The sequence below is a fragment of the Heterodontus francisci genome, chromosome 20, assembly GCF_036365525.1.
Source record: "Heterodontus francisci isolate sHetFra1 chromosome 20, sHetFra1.hap1, whole genome shotgun sequence".
Classification (NCBI taxonomy): domain Eukaryota; kingdom Metazoa; phylum Chordata; class Chondrichthyes; order Heterodontiformes; family Heterodontidae; genus Heterodontus; species Heterodontus francisci.
In genome coordinates, this window is record NC_090390.1 from 19,963,519 (window position 1) to 19,978,152 (window position 14,634).

The 14,634-nt window shown below is 41.2% G+C and overlaps 1 protein-coding gene across 1 annotated transcript in view; it reads left to right on the plus strand.

The window, feature by feature from the left end:
• Window positions 1–14,634, plus strand: part of LOC137380511 (catenin alpha-3-like) — a 2,550,805-nt gene that overhangs the window by 1,170,716 nt on the left and 1,365,455 nt on the right. Inside the window, exons 9-10 of the mRNA XM_068052420.1 lie at window positions 4,989–5,145; window positions 10,696–10,710. Coding sequence (XP_067908521.1) covers window positions 4,989–5,145; window positions 10,696–10,710 — 172 coding nt within the window. The remainder of the gene's footprint in view (window positions 1–4,988; window positions 5,146–10,695; window positions 10,711–14,634) is intronic.

The window sequence follows — 14,634 nt, forward strand, 5'->3', positions numbered from 1 at the left end:
TTTTCACCTTGGAACTTTTAAAAAGCCTGTGAATTGGACAAAGGGAGGACGTGCCTGCAGCAACAGAGAAAATGCCCAGAAAATTGTTACCTCTCTCTGTAAAGGGGACTTGCATCCCTTGAAAAGGAATCCTGTATTTGAAATATGGCAGATTCCTGTTGCCTCCAGTCTTTGAAGAATTTCTGTGTCCAGTGAAATCTGAAGAATTCTTCTACTGCCAGACTGCTGTTTCAAAACCCAAGCAGACCTGTTGCTACACCCCTGATGGAAGACCTATGTGACGCCTGCTGCAGTTAAATTGCCATGAACACCTACCCATCACAGACTGTTCATCATCCTGGCCTGGAGAGACTTCGAGTTGTATCCAACCATCCAACTCTGGGACACCTCATCGAAAAGATCCTACCAGAACGTGAACCTCAATTATTTTTATTATTCCTTCTATTCCTAAGAAACAGCTGTAAACCAAAAATCCTTTTTCCCCATTTAACCAGTTTATTTTTTAATATATGTGTGTGCATGAAGGTTAAGGAATTAAGGAGTTTTTTCATATATAGATTTATCTCGTTGGTAGTTAAGACTTATTATATTTTTTCTAATAAGTAGTTAATATTGTTGTTTAAAGAAACCTGGTTTGGTGTGCTTTATTCTGGGGGGAAAATATTGTGTTTAATTTGGCTATTCTTCAGTAGGTGGGAAACTTTATTTGATATGCTATGACCTGTGGAGCAGTGGGACTGAATTAACAGTGCATTACTTCTGCCTTGGTCACTGGAACTGGAGAAGTTCAAAGACCTGAAGGACTTAGTGACAGTTTGACATCATCCTGCTGATAGGACTACCAAAGGACTCATGAGATACATCCTTGTTGCATCTTATAGTTAACATGTTACCTTTAAGATATACATATCTCGATCATGGTTGAACTTTTGTTCATGTTTAATTTATGTTGGTTTTGGTATGAATGTTAAAGCAAAATTTATAAAAGTGAAATCTTGTCCATTTGTTTTTTTTTCCTATATTGGAGTCAGTCAGTGGATTTGATTCCTTGTTGGTGGTCTCCACATGGACCATAACAGTAGATAGATAGCAAGCTAGCCAGATGGGTGCAGTCACGTTGTCAATAGTAAGTGCACAGCAAGGAGAACGAGAGCAGCATTAAAACTTCACCCATATATTCGTAACACTCTATATTGGGTACAGGAGCCGAATAGTTATATAACTGGTCTAATAATCCAGAAAATGTATGTTCAAATCCTACCATTATAGAATTGAAATTCTGTCTAAATGTGTAAACTTTTTACTGTCATAATTTATTGATGAACCAAGAAACCCACTCAAAATGCTTCTTGAAAAACTATTGTCTGCTCATTTATCTTCCACAACTGAAATCTCTCTGGTTGTATTTCCTCCTCTGTTCTTCTCCAAGTGGTAAAACCCTGTCCTGAGTATCCTGGGGCAGGTTCAGGAACATCCAGCTCTATGGGGTTGATCCTCACTGCCCTTGCCTTATGTTAACGGGGCAGTAACGGCCTTAAGATTGAGTCAGCAGGTTTCCTGCACAGTAACAATTAACGAATTAGCAATGTGGCTGGCTTGGAAATATATCACCCTTCCTTCATTGTCACTGGGTCAAAAACCTGGACCTCCCTCACTAACAGCACTAACAGATTGAAGTGGTTCAAGAAAGGTCACCACCACCTTCTCAAGAACAACTAGGGATGGGCATTAAATCCCAGCCTTACTAGTTCTGATGAAAGGTCACTCACCTGAGACATTAACTCTGTTTTTCTCTCCACAGATGCTGCCAGACCTGCTGAGTATTTCCAGCACTTTCTGTTTTTATTCCAACCTTACTAATGATGATCTTATACCAAAAATGAATAAAAAAGCTTCTCTTATTGATTAACATCTTCCTTCATTAAAATGTTAGAGAGGTTCTTCTTGGGTGTACTTGTGGCAAATGTTTTCCATGTACAGCAGTACTATCCTTACTTTAGCAGCTGTCCTCATATCTGGCATCTCTTTTTGTAATCTCATTTTAGATTCTGAGATTCTTGACATAGTACTGACCCTTCCTGCTACACCTTGTGCTTCTGTGGTGTGGGGGAGTCTGTGGAGTGGGGAGTGTGTGGGGGAAACATCAACCTCACAACGCCACACCCTCCTTTCTCACACCTTCCAAGAGGGCTTTCAGTCCCTGGTTAGTAAATCGGGCTTTGCTCTGTTTTAAAGGCTCCATTGATTCATCAGATTGTCACCCAAACAACTGTGCTGGGCTCCCACTGCTCCATTTTGGAGATTGAAGTGACTGCTTATTGCACTTGATAGGAGCCAGTCATGATTTATTATGTGGCTTCTCTGGATAGTCTGCTCTCCAGACATTTAGACTTGCTCATTTCCACTGCTCCATAAAATGGCAAAATCATGGAATCTCAAACACATTTTATAACAGGCAAAACATTAAGAAATGATCAGTTATTTCTTGATCAGTGCACCAGGTTTGTGTATCGTCCAGTACCGGCAAGCTGTGTGGTATTTTTGTCCTTTGTCTGTCATCCATTATGGACAGAATTGAGAGGGAACTGAAACCCCATTTTTTTCCCTATTTCTGTCCATAATCAGTGTGTTTTGAAAAGGAAGACGTGTGTGTTTCTTAACCCCTGAGCGTGTGGCCAGTTTGAATAACCAGCAGCACGCTTTCCATGGCTTTAAATAAAGGGGATTATTTTTATTCACACGTTCACCTCGAAAATCTAACGCTGCGTCATTCACTCACCACTCACACACACACTCGAGAAAGAAAGCCATTAAAAGGATAGTGCACTTTTACAAGTTACAAGCAATGGAATAGTTCATAAGTCATGTGATTTGGCTCGTCTTGAGAAAAGGCATACATTGCAGGCCTGATGAAGAAGGTGTTTTCTCTCCAGAAGTGTAGTTAAGAGTTTTCGATAGCCGGAGTCGTATATCAAAAACATTGTAGCATTTGCTCGAAGAGGTGGATTTTCAGCAGGTCACGAAGTTAGTTACTTGTAGACTTATTACAAAGAGATTAGTTTTCTGTACTGGTGGACTTGAAAAGGAACAGGTTCGGAGACTCTAAGATGTTATAGTCTCCAGTTCTTTCAATTCATGATGGTACTGTTTTGTTGGCCTTCTGCTTTTTTTCTGCAGTCTGTATTTAAAGATTTTTAAAAGGAGACAAACATGGCTGACCCACCATGTGATTTCTCACAGTTCCTTTTCCAAATATGGTCGGAGTCTAGGTTGATTAGCCCCATCCTGTTTATTGTTCTTAGACATTCATCCTGAAGAGGGTTAAAATAATCACCTTCAATAAATGTGAGGTTATCCACTATAAATGTGAGGTTATCCACTTTGGTAGCAAAAACAGAAAGGCAGATGATTATCTGAACAGCTATAAACTGAGAGAGGGGAATATGCAATGAGACCTGGGTGTTCTCATACCCCAGTCACAGAAGGTAAGCATGCAGGTGCAACAGGCGGTAAAAAAGGCAAATGGTATGTTGGCCTTTATAGCAAGAGGATTCGAGTACAGGAGCAGGGATGTCTTGCTGCAATTATACAGGGCCTTGATGACGCCACACCTGGAATATTGTGTGCAGTTTTGGTCTCCTTATCGGAAGAAGAAACAATTTGCTATAGAGGGAGTGCAGCAAAGGTTTACCAGACTGATTCCTGGGATGGTGGGACTGATGTATGAGGAGAGATTGAGTCAGTTAGGATCATATTCGCTGGAGTTCAGAAGAGTGAGGGGGGATCACATAGAAACCTATAAAATTCTAACAGGAGTTGACAGGGTAGATGCAGGAAGGATGTTCCCATTGGTGGGGGAGTCCAGAACCAGGGGTCATAGTCTAAGGATATGGGGTAAATCTTTCAGGACTGAGATGAGGAGAAATTTCTCCACCCAGAGAGTGGTGAGCCTGTGGAATTCACTACCACAGAAAGCAGTTGAGGTCAAAACATTGTATGTTTTCAAGAAGGAGTTATATATAGCTCTTGGGGCAAAAGGGATCAAAGGATATGGGGGGAAAGCAGGAACAGGTTACTGAGTTGGATGATCAGCCATGATCATAATGAATGACAGAGCAGGCTCGAAGGGCCGAATGGCCTACTCCTGCTCCTATTTGCTATGTTTCTATGTTTCGTCGTTTCAGGAGAAAACTATTGAATTCAGGAATGTCTCCCCATGGTTTCAGGATGGGCATCGATGACACCTCTGAGTCTGGAAGGTATTCTTCTGTCCTCTCTGACAGTGAGTTAGTTATTGAATACACAAGCCGAAAGTCAGCTGACCTTCAGTAGGCATCTTTGTAGCCCATGTCTAATTTAATGTCCATTGTGGTTCATTTAAAACAAAAGGAAAATTCCATTCCAAGTTAGGAATAGGGAATGCCTGAACTGGGCATGACACATATAATTGAGTAAATTTGCTGTGTTGAAGCAATGAGTGAACCATTGTCATCACTAGGCTGTGGGAGACCCCGGTAAATATCAGAAAGAGTGCTGGTGAGCAACGTCAAGGAAGATCTACCAGTATATAATAATGCATTCTGAGTTACATTACTCATCGTTCTGGTTTAAAGACACAGGAGATTCACTAGTATATTATTAAATTTCTTGTGTCCAATGTACATCTCTAGGGTTTCATATCTCAAAGGCTTCATGCCACCAAAAACATTGCGAGTGGCTGAGACAACCAGAAAGCTGCCTGAGAGTTTTTTTCTGGAGTGATGGAATACTTTCCACTTGCCTGGATGAGTGCAGCTGCAGCAACACTCAGAAAACTCAACAACATCCAGGACATAGCAGGGGAGTGGCATTAATTGGCTAGCTCTTTCAAAGAGTTGGAACAGGCACGATGGGATGAATGTCCTCCTTCTGTGCTTTAAGATTCTATGATTCTAGTCCTTGTGTGTTCTAGTTTGATGGTTTTAGCAGTTTGTTTTTATCCATTTCAGCTGTGGAAAGCTATTATGGACCATGTGTCAGACTCCTTCCTGGACACCACTGTCCCCCTCCTGGTTCTGATTGAAGCTGCAAGGAATGGAAATGAAAAGGATATCAAAGAATATGCAGCTATATTCAGAGAGCATGCCAGTAAACTGGTGGAGGTAAGTGACTAGAGTATTAGTTTGCATACATTCATTATTCTCAGTTTGTAAGCAACTATTGGAAGGTTATGATAGAATTCTGAATGTGTAACTCTTGTGTTGTCAAATATTCATGAAGAGTATCCATGTGTATATCTCAGAATTAAACAGATATTCTGCAGTTGTTGTGGCTAATTATCAATTCACATCCCATTGGAACTTAAAGGGAGCAGATATAGAACTTGACTTTCTCAGGTTGTTAATCCCTCGGTGGACTGCAGAGGCTGTGAGACCTTCTGTTACAGAACTTTCATTTGTATATTTCTTCCAAACATCTGCCAGTTGACAGGATTGTGTTGTGAGAGCTTAACGATTGAGAATAGAAATCTCGTCATGCTTTCATCAGTGGAATAGAATAAATACGCTTTAAATTCTTATAATTTGTAATATTTCTCCGTTTTTGTTCTAACACAGTCCCCACAGCTCAAAGGGGTTGCGATGGCACTGAGATGTTTTGGCCGCTATACTTGGTGTCTTGTTTATACGAATCTTAGTGGAATACGACAAATGTGTCTGTTTTTAAAGACATGGATGGATTAGAAATAAATGTTTCTGATTTGTGTCAAAATTATCAACTTATTGAAACTAAATATATGAATCAGATATATTCAACATAACTGCTCTGTTGTGGTAACTTTAACTCAAAGTCCCAAACTAATACCACAGCCAAAAAAAGATCTGTGCAAGTGCTGGTGTTTTATTTATGAGGTAACTCCCAAAGTGAATTCTGCAAAGCTCTGTTTCAAATGGGGAAACAATCTGGGCTTTGCAGACAGGGAAGTCTGAAAGAGAAGAAACTCTTAAAGAGACAAGTGTTTGATGTACTTTTCTAATGTTCATATTTTCCACTGCCTTGCTCTTTTTGTTTTTGTTCTGTGTTCTCTCCTCCTGTCCAGTATTTTTAAAGATTTATTTGGTACCAGGAGGGTCAGGAATTTTTGAAGTGAGAAAAACCTCACCTCCAAATCATCAAACAGCCAAATGACACTGAAACATTCATAAGAGTTCAGCAAGGCTTGGAAAGCAAAAAAAATAAGAGGCAATACTAACCTTGTACAAATCATTGGGTGGGCTACGGTTAGATTACTGGGTGTCTTGTTTTAGACAGGACATTAGGCCATGGAGTCAGTGCACTAGTGATTCCCTAAGATGATCCCTGAAATCCCTTTAGTTAATGAGAGCAAAGAAAAACTGGGGCTCTTTTAATTACAACTGAAAAGGCTAGAAGGAGATCATGTTCAAAATTATAAGAAGCTTTGATAATGTGAATAGGGGGGAAGAAAGTTACTTCCATTGGAAGGTGAGTTGGTGACTACAAGCCACAAATTTAAGGTTAACATCACAGGAATGACAGGAGAAGTTAGAAGATGTATTATGCTTAGGGTTTTAGGACATAGGATGCCCTACTAGATAGAAAGACTGATGGAAGCAGAATTCATAATAGGCTTTAAAAGAGAAGTAGATAAATTGTATAAGGCTTTGGAAAAAAACTGGCCATACTTCAGCTATCACACTCAGATGTCACACTTTAGTTTGTCAAAAATATTGAGATGGAAATTTACAAATGCTAGTATAACTTCTTATTTCAGGCTGGTGCCTTCTAATCTGCAGGCAAAAATTTACAAGCATGTTCCCTCACAACAGTAATTAATCTTTAATTGACCTCAGGCTTGTGCTTATTTACACAAGTGGGCATTCTGGCCTCAAGTCAACAGGCTAGCTGAAACCCAGCTCCACCTTGAAATATAACAGTATACTTTGTGACATATAGTACAACATTCCTATGATTAAACAGCATAATCCCTATCTCACTACGAGCAACATCACAGGAGATCCACTCATTTATAATGGTTGCCAGGATTTTGATCATTCTCAGAGTAAGGCAGATTTGCAGGTTGTAAACTGTTGTGATGAGTGTGTTGAGTTTTGCAGTATGGAGGGTCATTCCCTCTGTCTCACAATGATGAGGATCACTGAGGAAAGATTCCAATGAAAAGCCAGGCAGAAATGAATACTTATTATTGTATAACACCTCAAAAGAAAGTAAGGCATGAAAATCTAAACTCTTACAAAGTTAACTAAAGTCTAGTTGTTATTTATGAATCTAGCTGCAGCTGTGGCTATGTAAATAAAAAGACGCTTGCATTTATATTGTGCCTTTCATGATCTTAGAACGTGCCAAATAATTTCACAGCCAATGAAGTACGTTTGAATTGTAGTCGCTGTTGTAATGTAGAAAGCATGACAGCCAATTTGTGCATAGAAAGCTCCCACAAATGCAATATTGATTGGTTGAGTTAACAGATAAGTATTAGCAAGGACACTGGGGAGAACATGTTTGTGAAATCGTGCCACGGGATCTTTTACATCCAGCTGAGAGGGCCTCAGTTCAATATCTTATCCAAAGGGTGGCACCTGTGACAGTGCAGCACTCCCTCAGGACTGCACTGGAGTGTCAGCCTAGATTTTTGTGCTTAAGTTTCTGTCGTGGGACTTAAACCCACAACCCTCTGGCTTAGAAGTGCAAATGCTACTCACTGTGCCATGGCTGATACCTGCAATGAGATGCTTCTTTTATGTTGTCTGATGCAACATAAAATGAGATGCGTGGAGTTCAGGTAGATGAAGATCTCAAAACAGGTTTATTAAACAGCTAACAACTATATACAGTACAGAGCTATCTATTTGAAGGTCTTGTCTCTTGGTGTTACAGTTACAGAGTGAGGCTGGTGCGCAGTCACATGACTACGTCCTGACACATAGCTCATTAGCATACTAAGATATTAAAGGGACATCACGGTTAAAGGCAATCACACAACATCCCCTTCTTTCCAAAGGTAAGTTTTGTATGCTAACAGTAAAAACACATAACATTATATAACATCAAAATTATTTACACATGGCTATAGATAATGAAATTTACAAGAATAGAGGCTCAAAAGTCCATAGGTCATTTTGGTGATTTGACAACACTTGCTCAGGGACGTTGCATCTCATCTGTTGCTGTTCTTTCTGAAGTTTCTCCCTCTCTGCGTGCAGTTTCTGTTGCTGTGCTGTCAGTCTGCTAACATACTCTGTTGCTTTTCTCAAGATGACTCCTTTTGAGGCCTTGTCATTCTTGGAAAGTTCCAGCACCTCATCTCGAAGAGCTAACAGACAATACTTCAACTCATTCCTCCTCTGCCTCTTCAGGACATTGCGTGCCCTTCACCTCTCCTCATCCTCCACGTCTGAAAGCTTGGGGCTGAAGGTCGAGGACTTGTTGGGGGAAGAGTACTTGGTCTCCTGGAGATACCTGTCCATTCTGGTTTGTTGTGGTGCTGCCAGTTGTCTAGAGAGCAGAAGTGAAGGTGCAGCATAGTTGTGCTATTGCTGAGTTTCCAGACTACATTGTTTGATGCTGACCAGAGTCTGTGAGCGGGTTCCGGTCCTTGGAGATTTTCCCTTGGCATTGCTCTTGTGGATAATTATGATATTGTGGTCCTTACTCACTGGTAGTCCTGCCACTGCTGGTCTGCTCGTGTCTATTTGGTAGAATGTTTGTGGTTTCCATGCCGACTTGTTGTATCTGCATTGCATTGTTAATGTGCCACTGCAAGGGATGGGTGACCCGTTGTATGCAGATATTTTGGCATTTGTCGGTTGTATCATTGATCTCTAAAGACTCCAATACATTTCTTTGAGGATTCGGACTGGCAGGATATTTGCACTAGCACCAGTGTCAATCATGACCTTGAGTGCATCTTTGCCAGTTTTCTTTGGGCACGTGATGTTGATGGTGGTGAAACTTCATCGACATGTTATGTCAGGTTCACGATGTGGAATGCCTGTTCGTCCTCTGACTGAAACTTGCTTCCCTCTGGGTCCTGTCTCAGGTCTGTTTTGCTGTGGACCTCATGTATTGGCTTGCGATTATGTAGGTCTCTGACACTTTACTTGCTGCTGCTGCAGTGCTGCTGAGCCCATCTTCTGTTGGCTGGTGTCCTACCGTGGCCCCTGGCTGCGTCTTTGGAGCCAGAATTCCTGTATAGGTGGGCCCAGTGTCCTTTTGCACCACACGCCTTGCAAGGGTCACAAAACGCAAGGCAATTCCGCCATGAGTGGGACGGACTGCACTTACCCCACAGCTTGCTTGCTCTTTTCGACCTGGTTATGGTGCAAATACTGTTGGTTGCACCTAGTGGTTGCAGGTGCTGTTGTCCAGCTACAATGGCTTTGTATTTCCTGCCATCTTCCAGCAGTGCGTCGACACTGTGACCTTTCTTTTTCCCCAAGTGGTCTTTCTGAAATGCTTCAATGGGTGTTGATAGAATTACCAGCTCCATTATTCGGTCTCACAGCTTGGTTTCTGAGAAATCGCATTTGTTCCCCTTATTACGGCATCTGCTGACTAACTGGTTTATTGATTCTGCTGTTGCCTTTAGGACATCAATTCCAGGCGGTGAATCCAAAAATTCACTCTTAATCGGAGCTGATCTTCCAGTACTTTCCATATCTTTACGGGATCTTTCTGGTCCTGTTCAGATAATCCGGAGGTATTGATTCTGTGCAATCCCTCATTTCCAATCGCTATCATTATTTTTAGAGCTTGCTTCTCTGGTACTACCATCACTTGGTCTGTGAAGCATAACTGCGTTCTCTGAGTTGGAACTCAAATAGGATATCCAAAGCTTTCCAGTTCATGCTAGGAAAATTTGTATCCATTTTCTGCTGTTCTTTTGCTTTAAGAACTTGCTTCTGTGACTGTACTGTATTGCCTTTAAGAAAGTCTCTTGGCTGATTTGATTGACTGCAGCAGTTTGACTGTTTGTCTCGCTTCCAGTACTAAGCCTGATCTGTTTAAACAGCTGTGCAACAGATATTTCAAGTGCTTTTTTCTGCTAGTTTGTTTCTACAGCCATTCAATAGGCAATTCCGCACAGTTGAATAGCTTTATGAGTTATTTTAAGATCTGGTTGAGTGAATGAAGGCTCTACAGCATTTCTGTAGATGTGAGCTACATGAACGGAGGATTCACGTGCTTTTTGCTGTCTTGCGTCTCCAGTAAAGGCGCGGACTTAATCAGAAAGGGATTGGGTCTTTCCCCGTTATTTTTTACTCTTCCAGGGAGCCTTTGAGAGAAAAAGAAATCAATCTTTTAAAGACTTCAAGGCTTTTTTTAAAAACTGATGACAGACTCACTTACCCGATCACAATGATTGATCTGCAGCCTGTCTCTGCAGCTGGAGGTGAGTGTTTACTTCTTTCCCTGTTTATACCAGTATTTTTCTTTAATTTTTCCTCTTCCAGCTAGTTTTTAAAACTATTTTCGTGTGGTCTTCAAATTTGGATTCTTTCTTCTCACCACAGCTGCCACGATGCAATGAGAAGCTTCTTTAAGTTGTCTGATGCAACATGAATGAGCTGTGTGGAGTTCAGGTAGTTGAAGATCTCAAAACAGTTTTATTAAACAGCTAACAACTATATACAGTACAGAGCTATCTATTAGCAGCCTCTTGGTGATACAGTTACAGAGTGAGGCTGGCATGCAGTCACATGACTACATCCTGCCATTTAGCTCATTAGCATACTAAAATCTTAAAGGTACATTACTCTTAAAGGCAATCACACAACACCTACCTAGAAGTCTATTTAAATATTTAATGTTGATAAAAAACAGTACAGATTTATCATCTATTTGCAGTGGGTAAGAAACAAACTGAAAGTGAGAAAGCAATGAGATTACAACCCATGTTGCCTTTGGGTTAAGTGCTTCCTTTGTCATGTAGGAGTGCCTTGTGAAAAGATGCTTATAATTACTGCTCATGGTTTCAGCTTGCTAAATAGCTGAATCTGGAGTACATAGTTGCAGATACTTAATATTCCAGTAAATTAACCGCAGCATATGATAAATTATTTCTCTTGTACTGTGATACAATCCCTGTTAAATAAGTAAATGGCAAGATCACGTCGCATCTCTTTCAGAAAGCTAAGTTTCAGTATGTTCCTCCCCTCCCACCTTTAGTTAATAATGAAAAGGCAAACACCCAATACAAACACATTTTAAATAGAAGTCTTAAAAGCCAGCTGGCCATGTGTTAGTTGACTATTCCATGGCCTCATTAGGGTAGGGTGTAATAGTGTTTCTGTTCTACCGACATCTTCATGCTCACAATTAAACAGCAGTCCACAAGTTCATCATCCTGATTAGACTCCAAACTGTCCACCTGCTCTCTTGCATACAACATCCAACAATTGAGTTAATTGCTCCCATTTCAACAACTAAAGGTTTATGTGTGATGCTTGAGTTTGTGCCATCCTTTGATCCATGCTGGCATGTTTCAAATTCATCTGTGTAGGTACAGACTTTTTTTCCCAATAACTTCCTGTTGATCTCATGTTATGTTGCTTACCAGTAGCCTGGGGTCAAGAGTGCAGTGGTGATTCCATTGTGAGCTGTGGAATAGAGCACAGAATTACATTGAATTTTATAGTACAGAAATAGGCTACTCAGCCCATCTGGTCTATGCAGTTTATGTTCTAACTGAGCCTCCTCCCACCATATTTTATCTAGGCTGCATTCGCTGACAACGCAACCACTAGGTGGTGCAGTATTTGTACATGTGCAAATGCAGCCTCATGCACTGTTTTGACAGCTGTCAGTAACAAAGATGGCCCTGCTCAATATATCACAAAAACGAAAACAAATGAAACCAAAATGGCCACTTCTGGTCCCCGTGCCTGCTCCCCGCAATGGGTTGTTTAATGAATTTTATTGACAATTATTTCAGGACACAAATCCATATTTTAAACTAGTGAGCATTTTAAAAAGAGATTTTTAACATTGTGGAAGTTGGAACAGATAAATCCTGGGAGCTCGTGTTCAGCATGAATACCGGCAGAGAGCTGCTTGTGGTGTAATAAGAGCATCACTTCAGTGAGCTTTGTGTTTTGACCTGAGCTCCAGGATAGCTGCATGTGCGGGATTGTGTGTGTGCAATTCAACAGAATCCATGGCCTCGCCCCTTCTTCCCCCTCGGCTGCTCGCACTCTCCGTCCCCTCCCCGGCCTATCTTGTCACTCTCTCTCTTCCATGCTTCCCCTGTGTGGGGTAAAAAGGCTGTGATCACAGATCGCGGCAGGGAACGGGGGTGGGGGGGGGGGGTGGCGGGGATGGTGCAGGAAGCGAGAAGCGGGGAACAATCGGACGCTTTACCGCGCATGCACAGAGACCGAAAAGGTGTGTTACCCGATGACGTTGGTGCTGCGCGATTACGTTTTCCCGTGCATGCGCCAACTGGTCCTGGCAAGATGGTAGGCTGCACAGGCACAGAAAGCAGGAGCCCGTTTGTGCATGTTCACAGCTTGCAGTGCTCTGATGACATCGGCGGGCCGCTGCGTTGTCAGGAGTCACTTTCTTTTATCTAACCCTATCAACATACCCTTGTGTTCCTTTCTCCCTCCTGTATTTATTTAGTTTCCCCTTAAATGCATCTTTGTAAACCACCTCAAATACTCCTTGCGGACCCAATTTCCACATTCTCACCTCTCTGGGTAAAGAAGTTTCTCCTGAATTCCTTATTGAATTTATTAGTGACTATCTTATATTTATGGCCCCTGGTTTTGGTCTCCCCACAAGTGGAAACATCTCTACATCAACCCCTACTTAATTTTAAAGACCTCTATCGGGTTACCTATATAGCCTTTTTTCTAGAGATAAGAGCCTGTTCAGTCTTTTCAGCACAAGTGGAGAGGAATGCAAACACAGGAGGAGGGGGAGGGGGGAGGGGAGTAGAGCAAAGTAGTGAATGAGGAAGTGAGAAGAGTGGTTGATAATCCAGGCTAACTGTTATCAGGGTAGTTACCACGGTTGGTTCTGGAAAAAAAGTGCTTGGCTGAAACCTGGCCACATTAATGGCCTTGAATCGACTCATATATATCTGCTGAAATAAATATTCGGATAGACTGTGCAATGTTGTGCTCTCAGTGCAAAGTCACACTTGACAGAAGTGTGGAGCACAGTTATATAACATTGTGTGACTTGCTGTCCTGGTGAGTGAGAGCTCATTCTGAACACAGCATCACTGAATTTACCCTCTTGTCACTCTTTGAGTTAACTGCCAAGAGTTTGAACTTATCGCATTTGATAATGTTCAGATCCTGCTGCATGTAGATTGCCCTGATCAGCTCCCAATGGCCCAGTCTGTCTGGTATGAGTCCAGTATAATACTGCACCAAAGTGTTCAGAGAATTCCAAAATTCCATTCTCCATGACTTGCCTAATTCACTATCTAATATCAGAAGTACTATCATTAGACAATGCAAAATAATTCATAGAAAGAGTGTTCCTATGGTTATAAATTGAATTAAGCCCCTTATTACAGTGTTAGATAGCACCGTCAAAAGACAGTGTGTTGTTTAATGATAGACAAAATTGGATCTGTCAATAGGAATTTTTATGCTGAAGTGTTTATTCACTAGTGTACTTCCTTAAAATAGAAATAGCATCCTGTCACTATTTTAACAATTGTTTTTCTTGAGTCTGAAATGCAAGATGTACATTGGGATCCTCTGATTATTGAAATTGGCAACAATAATTTGCATTTATATTACACCTTTAATGCCATAAAATATCCCAAGGTGCGTCACAGGAACGTTATAAGGCAAAATTTGACACCAAGCCACATAAGGAGATATTAAGACAGGTGCTCAAAATCACGATCAGAGGTGAGTTTCAAGGAGCATCTCAAAGGAGCAGAGAGGTTTATAGAGGGAATTCCAGAGCTTAGGGCCAAGGTAGCTGAAGGCACAGCTGTCAATGTAGAGGCACAGGAAATCGGAAATGCAGTAAGATTATTGCTGAGACAAGTAGTTGAACAAAGTCAGGAGTTTGTATGTTTTATAGGATTCTTTTCTGTTGATAAATTTAAACTCTCAAACTAATTTACATAACTCACCAGAGTGGTAAGTAAAAATTATAGTCTGTTCTGTGCAATTACCTAACAAGTTCTAAAATTCTAGATTACTGTTGCAATGGAAAAAGCCAAGGGGAAAGACCTGGCGTTCATATGGCAATTTTCACATCCTCAGGATGCTCCAAAACACTTTACAGCCTTATGAAGTGTATTTGAAGTGTGCTCAGGGTTGTAATGGAGGAAACTATTGGCATTATAATATAATGATCAATTTGGCAAACAGTCCACAAGATCTCCATAGCCGACTGATCAGTACACCAGAGTTAGGAGTTCTCAATGTCTGCTGCTAGTCCCATAATTCACAGTGTGTACTGCACTGCACAGCACTAAACTGCAGCCATTTGATCAAATAGATGTTTAGCCTGTTCTCCCCGATGTGCTGATCAGAATGTTAGCTCTATAAAAAAGCTTTGTGGTTTTATATTGTTCCATTCGTTGCTCTTGACCCAAAATTGGCATTATGAAGCGAAGCACTGCTCAGCTGTTCCAAGTGCTGGTGA